Source organism: Trifolium pratense, linkage group LG7, assembly GCF_020283565.1.
Source record: "Trifolium pratense cultivar HEN17-A07 linkage group LG7, ARS_RC_1.1, whole genome shotgun sequence".
In the NCBI taxonomy this organism is placed as follows: domain Eukaryota; kingdom Viridiplantae; phylum Streptophyta; class Magnoliopsida; order Fabales; family Fabaceae; genus Trifolium; species Trifolium pratense.
Window position 1 is genome coordinate 22,439,432 of NC_060065.1, and position 13,636 is coordinate 22,453,067.

Genomic DNA, 13,636 nt, shown 5'->3' on the forward strand with positions numbered 1-13,636 from the left:
TTTATTTGATCATAATTCATATAAAAAATTAAACTTGATTATTTCCTCATGATTTTTATTTTAAATTATATAAATTTATTTGATTACTTATTTATATTTTTTATTTATAAAATTCAAAGTATTACAAAATAATTTTAAAAAAATAACAATTGTTTTACGAGAGTAATTTTGTCAATTAAATATGTTATATATCTTATCATATTATTATGAGCAAGTATGTATTAAAAACAAAATATAATAGTTATCATGTTTGTTATCCTGTGTGCACCAAACATAGGATATGATAACTGAGTATAATTGTTATCCTGCTGTTATCATATCCTATCCTTATCGTGTTTTATATCCTATCATGTCACTATGCTATCCTGCGCACCAAACGAGCCCTAAATATATATGTTCAGCTTTTGTGAATGTTCAGGTCAAACTCAATCAAGCTGGATCTCCATTTGTTAATATAGTTTAGTGACTAAAAATTTCACCCTTAAAGTGAATAAGTGGGATGTCCGAGGTTTGAACCCTGACCCCCTACATATATAATGCAATATCTTTATCAACTGAAGTAAGTTTACGGGACAAACCATTATACTTTATTATTATTTAAAATGACTAAAAATAAAAATTCATATATTTAAAGAGATAAAAAATATATATTAAAAAATTTTAAATATATATCAATCATTGACATATATACAACTTATTATACATGCAATATGCTTTTGAAAGGAACCAAAATCTCAGTGTACTATTAATAAATATTAATAAGATGAAGCTAGGACTAGGAGTGCTTAATTTGAGTCTCCATGTGCATGACGTTACAAGCAGACAAACCATAATTTTTTTAAGAACCAATAAATGGATGTTGTTATTCATCCCCTCGTACAATACAAAAAAAAGGAAAAACACATGGTTTGAATTTTCCACCAAAGTTCCCCAATGGCATAATCAAAAATAAACAAAAGTCAAGGGGCATACTAGTAAACAAAATTTAGTTTATTTTTTGTTACAATCCAATATAAATATCATTATCATATCGATCCAATCACAAAAATTACCCACAAATATCCCACAAACTCTCTTCTCAAAATGTATAGTCCTTCCTCACACCCTCTTCCAATATTCTCACTAAAACAACCATCATCTTCAGCTCTTACCTCCAAGAAGATCAAAAAACTTATCCACACTCTCATTGTCTCTAGCATGTGCTGTATTATTCGTGCACTATCCAAAGCCAAATCAACTTTAGTTGAGATTCTTAAGGGCAGTAAATCCAACATTAACTTCCCTTATCCTTCGAACAAAAAATATTCCAACAAGAAAAAGAAAATCATTATGGGGTCATTTAGGCTTCACTATAATTGGTGCTCTTCAAGATCTTATTCTCATGTTATGCCAATACCATCTCGAGTTTATGAAGGGTTGCCTAAAACTGTTATTTCAGGTGAGCAAGCTCAGAAGTGTGACAACAATCTTCAACATGGTGAAGATTTTTGTCACGATTCTGAGCTTGAAGGATACCTGCGGTGGCTTGAGGAGATTGATGGTGATGGTTATGCGGGGAGTAAAAAGGATGATGAGATTATTAAGGATGTTGATATGCTTGCGGAAATGTTCATTACTAATTGTCATGAGAAATTTAGGGTTGAAATGGAGGAGTCTTGTAGAAGGCATCAAGAAATGTTGGCTAGGAGTTTGTGATAAAAAAAAAAGTTTAAAATGTTAGTTTAGTTTAGTTTATAGATTAGAATTTAAGTCACTGTTAGTTCATGTAAAAAAAAGTCACCTTTTAGTTTTTTTTTTTTTGGTGCCAAGTCACCTTTTAGTTATCATGGGGTAAAACTTATTATATATATCCATTGGATATATTTATGTGTAGATTTAAGTTTCATATTTGTCTTTTAACTTTTTCATTTCAAAATATGGAAAGGAAGAGAGGAGTTGAACAACCCAAGAATATGGGATTGATGAAGCTAGAATTGTACTATACTTATATTCATATTCATGGTAATTTTAAGTGTTATGTGATATTTAACTCTTTTTATTATTTCATATTTATCGATCATTAAAAGTCTCATATTATATGAGATAAAGTTAAAAAATGTTTTTATTTATAAATGTGAAGTATTTCTCGTCTTATTAGGCGCGACTCAAGTATCACTTATTTTGTGGAACTATATTGTTTTGAAAGAACAAAATTTGTTAGATATACTCAAATCCAAAATACAAAGAGTGTCTAGAAAAAGAAACAATACAAAGACTCAAATAAAATCACTCTAACCCAACTATGAAAGAAGAGAGAAGGAACAAATAACAAGAAAAACACCCTCGGATACTGCACAAACACCGTGTAGCTGAAGCAACCAACACCGCTAGGCTAACCACAAGGAAGAAATGCACAATTAAGGCCGGTTATAAAATTGATAGAAAAGAACACCAAATAGCTTCAACATCTACTTATAAGTTATGAAGTAAAAAAAAATATGTAAATCATTACCACAAAATATATATATATATATATATATATATATATATATATATATATATATATATATATATATATATATATATATATATATATAGGGTCAGGATCAAATGACACCAACTAGTTTGACACCAAATGTAACACATCTCAATAACATTTTAACCGATATAAATTTTATAAAATCCACTGTTGGATTGAAAGTTTATATCATATAGATCATTTGTGTAAAACTTCAGACAAATTCAAAATCATTTGATATGCTATTGAGATACATCAAAATTAACGGTTTGCGTCTTTTTTTATATGTCGTTAATCTTTATGTGTCGCAATAGCATATCAAATTATTTTTTATTTGTCCAAAATTTTACACAAATAATCTATATGATATAAACTTTCAATCCAACGGTGGATTTTATAAAATTTATATCGGTTAAAACGTTATTGAGAGGTGTAACATTTAGTGTCAAATTAGTTTGTGTCATTTAATCCTGACCCATATATATATATATATATATATATGCTTCATCACATAACCGCTCACATTTCCAACAAAAAATAATTATTTCAATTATGTAACACCGTGATTAGAATATAATTTAACAAAATTAAAAAAAATGTTTGTACAAAAAAATTGCATGGAGAATACATATTATAAGAATGAATGTGCTTATGAAAAATATTGTTGGTTTATATATCTTATTCTTTTTTTTGCTAAGAGGGAGGACGTTAGGCCCAATTACAAAGGCACACAACGATTAAAATTCATGTTGGAAACATCCTGCCATAAGTAATTAACACATCCTGCAGGTGTGGGCTGTAGAATACTAGTTCCAGTGCCCGTGCTAACGTACGGGAAACACCGTCTTGTAGTTATTTCGTACAATTAATATACATATTGTCAAAATGTTATAGTAAATAAATATATCATTCAAAAATTTACCTTAATATTACACAATTAAAAAAGATATGCATTATTTCTATGTAAAACCAAAATATATTGCATAATCATACTACATAGCAACCTAATAGAAAACATTAAAAATTTGTCTGTTATAATATTATATAACTTCAAAACACAACATTTAGTTCAATGCAATATCCATTGGCTTGAAGATGTTCTACCAATCTCCTTATGCTTCCTAAAGGTTATTATAAACTTCAGGAAAACAACATTGATAGTTGAAGTTTTAGGCTCTGTTTGGTAACACAAATAAGCTAGCTTATAGCTTATTATATGAGCTTATAAGCTTGTTTCAAAAAATTAGAGGTGTTTGGTAACAAGCTTTTTGTACTAGCTTATAGCTTTTTTTCATATGCTATTTCAAGTAGCATTTGAGCTTATAGCTTATAGCTTTTTACACTTTATTTCATTTTTACCCTTTAATTTAATAACTACCCACTCTAAAAAATAAACTACCCACTATCAATTATGTAATTTTATATTTAATAACCACTTTAAAAGCTAATTTTACCAAACACTTTAATTTCAATAAGCTAGCTTTTCAGCTATCAGCTATAAGCTAGCTTTTCAGCTATCAGCTAGCTTATCAGCTATCAGCTAGCTTATAACTTATTTTTACCAAACAGACCCTTAGTCTTTCCATCTTCATCCAAAATGCACATCTTCAAACCTTTTTTAGTTGTTACTCTACATTCAGCAACATATAATTGATCGTGTGTAAAGACAGGTCGAGGTAGATACAGTCCTACCTTAGACAACGATTGTCCCTGACTTTTGTTAATTGTCATAGCAAAACATTATGAAATAGGAATCTGTCTTCGTGTGAATTTGAATGGAAAAGAGGGCAAAACATGGACTTAGCTAATTGTGTATTTCAAGCCTTATATTATTCAAAAACTAATAAAAAACTCAGATTATTCAAAGAAATATCCTCTATAAATCACAAAATTACATTAACAAATTAACAAAAACATAAAAGATTTCAGTTTCAAAACAAAAGCATAAAATAGATTAAAGATGAAAAAACATAACCCTTTTGGTGCTGCTCTCTACTCCAGATTATTCTACTCGCAACAAAAAAGATTGTAGAAATTTGCTGCTCCTAACTTTCACTTCAAGATGGATATACACTTTCACAATAAATCCTAAAAAAAAAAAAGTTTTCCTCGTAAGATATCAAAGTCTTTCCAATCAATAACATATCAAAGTCTTTATAATAATAACAATAGTTTTGATCTGTTTAAAACTCAGATTAACATTAGAAACAATAACTCGAATATATTTTTTCTCATTAAAAATAAACTTAATAACAGGAGCAAATAAAAATAACATAACAGGGACTGAGAATGAGATTACCTGGGGCTGTGGGATGGGTCTTGAAATAGGTCAGAGATTCAATTGAGAAGAGAACCTAATTTACAAACATAAACATAAAATTAATCATTCCACAAAAAAATCAGATGATGAAATCAAAGATTTCAAAATAGGGTTTCAGAAATCAACAATCATAAATCACAAATTGCTAAACGGAAAAACGAAATCAAAATTGAAACAAAATCATAAAGCAGATTGAAGAAATAGATGAAAGGGGGAAATAACTGAAACTCAATACATCAGTTATATACCACTCAAATCAGATTAAAATATTATCAAAAAAATGAAATCAAACCTAACTCAAAAGGGGGAAATTCAAAATTCAAAATTCTGATTCAATACCAGAAAATCGTTTATCTCCTCTGTGTTGCTATTCACCGTTTTGGATAAAATTGGGAGATGAGGAATTGGGATAGTGACAGGTTGAGAAATTGAAGCTTTCTTTTGGTTAATGGGTGCAGAGGAGAAAAATTGGCTTCTTCTACATGGTCCAGAGGTTTGCATGAATTGGGGGCTAGGATTTCTGGAACATGGCGTGGAGGGAGAGAAAAGTTACCAAAATTGTGTTTCGCGCGTGGTTTGTTTCCTTCTAGGTTTGTTCCGTTTTGTGAGGGAATATATTTTTCTTTTTTTTTGGCACAACAGTAATAGTAAGTGGTGGCCTGGTGGGCTGGATCTTTTTTGTTTATTTGAAGCCCAAGTTTGGAGCTTAAGCCAAAAGAAGGGGGAAAATTCAAATGTTTGAATTTTCTTCCACCTCAACCAACCAACATGGCAACCTAAGCTAAAAATGACATGAAAATAATATTATAAAATGATGATTTGGCAAGAGTGTGGTTAGAAGTTGACAAATAAGCAAACTTTCCCCAACATGTGTTTGGGTTTGTATATTATTAAGATGGGTACCTGTAGGTAAGGAAAGCGCATAACCATCCAAAGAAACTATATATAATTATCTGTTGAGAGAATATAAAATTAATGCAATTGCTGCCAAATTGGTCTAACCCGCACACAATCACGAAGTAGGTGAAGAAGCGTGAGAGGAGCACACCGGGAAGACATAGCTATCAGTGACACCGCATTTAGCTCGCTTTACATTTGTTTTTAGACCATCATTATACAAGAGCCAAAGAAAAATGTCTATACGATGGGGGCTGTTAAGTATAACAAAGAATGAAGAAAGGAATGATAAAGTCAATATACGTAAATAGTTAGTTTTGTTAGTTGTAACTAACTTGTAGTACAAGTTAGTATATGTTAGGCATAGATTAGCTTATAATAGATCCTCATTAGTACTATATAAAGGATCATAAGCTTGTATTACGATTCATTCAATTCATAATGTTGAATCTCACTTTTCTATTTCTCTCCAAATTCTTTATCTTAACATGGTATCACCGCCATAATGATCCTTGACACCGTAACCGTTTTCCGTCGCCGTAACAGTTTCTTCTCTGATCATCTTCTTCCTTGATTTTTTTCTTCCTTTCTTGCACCATGCCTCCTCGTAATGCTCCCTATCCCGTCCTTGACAATTCCTCACCTTACTACGTTCATCCCGGCGATGGTCCTTCATCTGTCGTTGTTACTCCTCTACTCGCCGGTTCTAATTATCACTCGTGGTCTCGATCCATGAAACGTGCTTTAGGTGCAAAAATGAAGCTTGATTTCATTGATGGAACTCTTCCTGTTCCTGAAGATGATTTTGATCCTGCGTTTCGAGCTTGGCATCGCTGTAACCAACTCGTTTCGGCATGGATTCTCAGCTCTGTTTCGCCGTCAATTGCTCAATATATTGTGTTCATGGAGAACGCTATTGACATTTGGAATGATTTGCGTGAACGTTTCTCACAAGGTAATTTGATTCGCATCTCTGAATTACAACAAGAAGCTTATGCATTGAAGAGAGATTATAGGTCTGTAACTGATTTCTACACTGATTTGAAGGTAATTTGGGAAGAATTGGAATTGTATCTTCCTATTCCTTCGTGTACCTGTCCTCGTCGTTGTACTTGTGAAGTTATGCGTTCTGCACGTCGCAATCACACTTTGCTTCATACAATTCGCTTTCTCACTGGTTTAAATGCGAATTTTTCCACTATTAAGTCTCAGATATTGATTATGGATCCTCTTCCTCCTATCAACAAGGTGTTCTCTCTTGTGTTGCAACATGAACGCCAAGGTATATCTCCTGAATCTGATGATTCTACAATTCTTGTTAATGCTGCTCGTTCTACACCTTCTTCCTCTGGTTACAAGTAATCTACTCAATCTTCATCTGGTTCCAAACCTCCACGCAAGTGCACTTACTGTGGAATGAATAATCACTTTGTTGAGAATTGTTTCAAGAAGAATGGTGTACCTCCACACATGAAAAAATTTGCTTCTACTCATAGTGTTGCGTCTGAGGAAGGGATTACTGATTCTAATGCTGCAACTTCTTCACAAAATTCCACTGCAGCCTCTCCTTCTATCTCTCAAGACCAATATGACAAGCTAATGTCAATCCTTCAAAATTCACATCTTGCTTCCAATGTTAAGGTTGCAAGCTCCAATCAGGTTGGTTCATCTATGATCACTGATCATTCATCAGTGACTCACAAAGGTATAAGCTCTCCTTCCATTAATGCATGTGTTGTTAGTACTTGGATTATAGATTCAGGAGCTAGTCACCATATATGCAGTTCTTTAAATTGGTTTCAATCTTACATTGAGATCAATCCTATTAATATAAAATTACCTAATGGAAATTTTGCTATTGCAAAATATTCTGGCAATGTTAGTTTTTCTCCCCAATTTATTATCCATGTGTTTACACTGATTTTTGGTAAACAACCGCTAGTTTAAATTAATTACTTGAGAGATCAACTAGTAAATCTCGGGACAATTGTTCATGCATTTCATTAAAAGAAATTTGGAAGTTTATCTTTAAAGACATCCTTATTTTGCAAAAGAACAATATGTTTGATTTCTGAAACATATGTTAAATACGAGCAAAGTAAGTTCACTCGAACGAAAGAACCAGAAAAAATGCAGAATTTGTAAATGCTTTAGAAAATAAAGACTTATGGAAAGTAAACTTGCATTTAGAATGTAAAAATTACAAAGAAAGTATAAAGGTTCACCGATTCATACATCTTTCTCGAATAACTCGTTTCTCGCCTTAACATGGATACTTTGAGTGTTTGAGATTTTGTGTAAATGAATTGTGACCCCTACTTCGACTATACAGACTTCTATTTATAGAAAACTAAGTAACGTCTAACTCTAACGTTAAACTACTAAACTTCAGCCACGCGTCCTTTTGCATTTGAAATGAACCAAGGCCTTGAACCGTTGCAACTGTCGAAGTTGAATCATATTTGAAGGATGAAAAATACTCTAAGTCCACAACTTGAGCGTTTCGATTTATTACTTCCAATCGAAGTAACCTTCTACTCGAAAAGCAGCATCTCTTCATAACTTGCAGACTCATTATCCTTAAAGACATTACCCTTCACCTTCATTAAATGATAAGATAAGAGAATTAAATTCTCTTGTTCTTGAAGACATTTAAAACCTGGCACTATCAAAGCCATTTGACGAACTTTTTAGTAATTAATGTCTTTGGAATTAGAGATGAAAACATATTTTAGCTCAAGCTAAAATATGGGATAACAAATTGCCCCCAAAAATGCCTGTTTCGATTTGAATGATTCGAATGAAATAAGAAAATGGCATTTTTAAAGTACTTTGTCATATATATACATACCACTTTCATTCTCCTCTGTTTCGAACGGATAGTATCATAGCATTAAAGGGCAACCGCTTCGTTCCTAGCAAACTGTCCCGTTCTGCACTAATTGTTCTAATTTCTCTTTGGACACTTTGTATCCTGAAGCAATCTGTGCTAAGTCATTTGCTTCTTGGTTTTCTATTCGAGGAACATGTTCTATGTCAATCGAATCGAAACGTTTTAGTAACGCATTCGCTATAACAAAATAACGAATCAAATGCTCTTTAATACATTTGTACTCTTTTGTCAATTGTTTCAAAACTAATTCTGAATCACCTTTTATTTTAATGTCTTTTGCCCCCAGGCTCAATAATATTTCTAATCCTGCTATCAAAGCCTCATATTCAGCTTCATTGTTCGAACAAATACCATTAATCCTGTATTTGAACCTAGTAGGAATTTTTTGTGGGGAAATTATCAAAATACCTATTCCAGTACCATGTTGATGTCTAGACCCATCAAAATATAAAGTCCATGGTTCGACAGCAATGTAATTCTGAGGTGATTCGATTGCTGAATGATCAACAATAAAGTCAGCCACTATTTGGCCTTTAATTGCTTTCAAAAGTTTGTATGAAAGTGAGTATTCAGAAAGAGCTAAGGCCCATCTTCCAATTCGACTATGTAAAATTGGTTTTAGCAACATATGTTTAATAACATCATAATGAGAATAAACATAAACATCAATAGGCTTTATATAATGCTTCAATTTCATACAAGAAAAGTACAAACAAAGACAAAGCTTTTCAATACTACTGTATCTAGTTTCAACATCATTAAGGACTCTACTTAGATAATAAATGGCCTTTTCTTCGCCACTTTCGTCCTCTTGGGCTAACATACTACCTAATGTGGTATCAGATGCTGAAATATACAACTTCATAAACTTATTTCTAATTGGTGGCATCAGAGTTGGAGGATTAGACAAGTATTTTTTGATTTCATCAAATGCTTCTTGTTGATCCTGCCCCCAAGTAAAAATATCTTCTTTCTTGAGTCGAAGCAATGGTGAAAAAGCTTGAGCTTTACCACTTAGATTCGAAATGAATCTTCTCAGAAAGTTGATTTTTCCCAACAAGGATTGAAGTTGCTTTTTGTTTGTTGGAGGGTTAGTCTCCAAAATCGCTTTTGTCTTGTTTTGGTTTATCTCAATGCCTTTTTTATGCACCACAAACCCAAGGAAATCTCCTGCATGTACACAAAAAGCACATTTCAATGGATTCATTTTCAATCCATATTTCCTCATTCTTTCGAATGACTTTTTTAAACAAACCAAATGATCATTTTGTGATGATGATTTAACAATAATATCATCAATATATACTTGCATAAAAGTATCTATAAAATCATGGAAAATTGAGTTCATTGCTCTCTGGTATGTGGCTCCGGCATTTTTCAATCCAAACGGCATTACGACCCATTCATAGGTACTCAAAGCCCCTGGGCATCGAAAAGCCGTTTTTGCCACATCTTCCTCAGCGATAAAAATTTGGTTATAACCAGAATATCCATCTAACATGCTAAGATATTCGAACCCTGCTGCTGAATCTATTAGCATTTCTGCTACAGGCATCGAATATTCATCTTTAGGGGTAGCATTATTTAAGTCCCTAAAATCTATACATATTCTAAGAGAACCATTTTTCTTAATGACAGGAACTATATTTGCTAACCATTCGACGTACCTGGCAGTCCGGATGAACTTGCTCCTCAGCAGCCTTTCGATTTCCTCCTTGATCTTAGATAGGATTTCTGGTGCAAATCTTCTTGGTGATTGTTTAACTGGTTTCTTGTCTGGTCGAATGGGTAGTCTGTGTTCGACCAAATTTCTGTTTAAACCTGGCATTTCATCATAATCCCAAGCAAAACAATCTTTGAACTCTTTAAGGAGTTCAACCAGTTTATCACGCAAGTCCTTTGGGATATTAGCACTTATGTACGTTGGCCTTTTGATCGAGCCATCTCCAATATCTATTTCCTCCAAAGGGTCTTGGGCCTGCATCTTTTGACTGGAACTGGAAGGATCCTTTTCAAATCCTAACGGTTCTTCATCATAGATGCAGTCCAATTTTTGAGTCATTGGCAATACTTTGCCATTTTCACAGTTATTGGCTTCGACAGCCAAATTTTCTCGCAGCATTGTGGCTTCTAAAGCCATTTTTATCTTGTTTTCGGCCATATAAGCCGAAATTTTGGCCCAAGCATTGGGCTTAGTCATCGTAGTATTCTTCAAGGTCCCACCCAGTTGGGCGGACTTTGCCTTCATCCACATGTGGACCATCATCTATCTCCTCTCTCTCCCAAATGAATCCATGAGTTGGATCTAATTTGACAGAATGGTAGACATTATCAGCAGGGGCATAGGCATATCCCTGTTCAGTACATGGCGATATATTCGCCAACTTCTTATCAAACGAATGCTTAGTTATGTGGTGTGTCTCAGCCCTAAAATAACTTTGATCGGCTTCGATATTTTCCACCACACCATCTTCTCTCCAAATACTCACCCTCTGATGGAGAGTCGAAGGCACTGCTCCAACACCATGTATCCACTCCCTTCTTAGAAGCAGATTATAATTGGCCTTCGATGCTACAACCAAAAACAGAGTTGGCCTAACAGTGCTGCCAACTGCCACATCGACTTGAATTGCCCCCAGCGAGAAACCAGTCTCACCTTCGTAATTCGAAAGAACGATGTTGTGAGGGTGCAAGTCAGTAGAAAATTTACCAATCTTGATAATCATGAATTCTGGCATCAGGTTTACTGCTGCTCCTCCATCAATCAACACCTTGTTGACCCCCACATTATTTACTTTGGCCTGAATAAAGAGGGGTTTCAAATGATTCTTCATTCCCTCAGTTGGCCTCTTAAAATTGGCCATCTGTTCCTCTAAACAGCCATTATTCATCACATAATAACACATTGGCTTGTGCAAAGCCAATTCAGACTCATCGAACTCATCCTCCCCTTCGGTCACTTCTGACCACACGTCATATTCAGCAGGGAGGATCGAAACTACGTTCACCAGCACATCAAATTCAGGATCTGAATCAAGGAGATCCTCATCTTCCATATTCTCTTCTTCGAACTTATTCTCAACCTTTCGATCATCCCCTAGTTGAGTCAATCTTTCTTTCAGAGGCCTTCTGGTCACTTCGACAACCTGTTTTCCTTTGTTGTCTTCAGTCTTTTGAGCCTCTTGAAGGGAGAGTCTTTGTTGGCGCTGATGCCTACGCCATTGTGTGCGGGTCATGGGATTCTTTCCCATGTAATTGTTTCTGTAAGCATACTTCTTCGAATCAATAGAATGACTCGAATGATTCTTACTTGAACTTCCCTTGTCAACAGAATTTCTGACAGGGTTTGGTGCACGACCATGAACCCATTTGTTCATTGGTGAGTTGTTGGATGGCACAAAAGTATTTGGGTTGCCCAACCTTTGATGTATTGGTTTGGCATGCGCCATGTTCTGTCTTTTCATTGGCCTTGACTTTGGCCAATTCTCTTTGTTTCTTCTGAATGGTATAAACTTGTTAAGGCCCTCAGTAGCCTTCTTGTCGAATACAGCACTGCACCTTGGGCAAAGCATAACTTCAGACTTGTTAAGCTTACACCTTTGCAGAAAGTCAATCAGCTCCTCTTCAGCCCCAGGATAGACTACTTTCATTTTCTCGTAGTATTCATTCTCTGGAATAGAAACCAATTGAGCGCCTCCTGATAAGTCCATGGCATCGATCATCAAGCATTCGACCAGTTCTACATAGGAAGCATCTGATATTTGTAGTGGATCTTCGTCAATTTTCATCTGTTGTCTGGATTTCTCTCCAAACTTCAACCTTCCATCTTTCAAGGCCTTTTGAACCAGATCCCTGAAAAGAACACATTGTGAGGTTTTATGACCCAAAAAATTATGAAATTTGCAAAAACCTCTTTTCTTTTGTTGTTCAAGGGGAGGCACTTTCAATCCCTTTGGAACAACAATTTGGCCATCAGTAACCAATAAATCGAATATTTCATCACATTTAGTTATGTCAAATGAATAAGTTTTAGCAACAAATTTATCATTCTTAGGTTCGACAGGATTTTTTCCATTCGAAGGTTTTAGTAATTTACAGACATAAGGAGGGCCAGGTTTTAGTTCGGCCACATTAATTTCATTATCCTCTATGTCTCCATAATTTATTACATATTCCTCATCATCATCATCCATAGTTTCGACATAAGCAATCTTTTCCCTCTTTTGAAACTTTGATGATCTAGCCTTTTCAGCCTTAAGGCGTTCGACCTGTCTTACCCTATCCGCTAATTGTGCCATGTCTCTTAGATGTTGTGTATCTAATTTCTTTCGAATTGAATAATCTAGGCCTTCAGCAGCCATTTCGACTAACTCATGTTCAGGCACTTGAGTAAAACATCTGGCCTTGAGTAGCCTAAATCGATTCAAATAATCATCTATGGACTCTGGTGTCTTTCTCCTCACACTGGCCAATTCCTTCAAACTAATCTTAGATTGGCTCATATAAAACTGTTCGTGGAAAGCCCTTTCCAATTGAGTCCAATGCTGAATCGAACGAGGGGGAAGAGTTGTGAACCAAGTGAAAGCATTTTTTGTAAGGGAATTTGGGAAATATTTCAACCTTAAATTTTCATTATCTGCCAAATTTCCTGCTTCAGCAAAAAATCTTGCCACATGTTCCACGGTTGACTCAGTTGTGTCCCCAGCAAACTTTGTGAATTTGGGGATTTTCCATCCCCTTGGCAATTCAGTTTGTAGTATATACTCAGATAATGGGGAAATAAAGTTAGGCCTATGTAGGCCAACATTGAAACCATTTTGAGTTAAGATAGTTTCGACTAGATTTGCCAAGTTATCTTGTTGCGCAAAATTATTTCTTTGCACATTTCTAACTACTTCGTCAGCATTCTGATTTCTATTAACCAAAATTACTTCAGGCTCTGGCACATGGTTCACTACTGGAGCCGGTGGTTCCTCTTGTACCACTTGTGGCACTTGATTGTTTGGAACTTCATTGTTCACATGAAACC

General features: G+C 34.4%; 2 protein-coding genes across 2 annotated transcripts; one reads left to right on the forward strand and one right to left on the reverse strand.

Moving 5' to 3' along the window:
* Positions 1 to 1,047: 1,047 nt before the first annotated feature.
* Positions 1,048 to 2,022, forward strand: LOC123897974. Its single transcript, XM_045948811.1, has one exon. The coding sequence runs from the start codon at positions 1,084 to 1,086 to the stop codon at positions 1,693 to 1,695; it is 612 nt and encodes a 203-aa protein (XP_045804767.1). The 5' UTR covers positions 1,048 to 1,083; the 3' UTR covers positions 1,696 to 2,022.
* Positions 2,023 to 4,309: 2,287 nt separating this feature from the next.
* LOC123898066 lies at positions 4,310 to 5,396 on the reverse strand. The gene is made up of 3 exons (XM_045948917.1): positions 5,157 to 5,396; positions 4,797 to 4,851; positions 4,310 to 4,585 (listed from the first exon to the last, which is right to left on the reverse strand). Exons 1-3 carry the CDS (start codon positions 5,316 to 5,318, stop codon positions 4,500 to 4,502), a joined length of 303 nt encoding a protein of 100 aa, XP_045804873.1. The 5' UTR covers positions 5,319 to 5,396; the 3' UTR covers positions 4,310 to 4,499.
* Between the last annotated feature and the right edge of the window lie 8,240 nt (positions 5,397 to 13,636).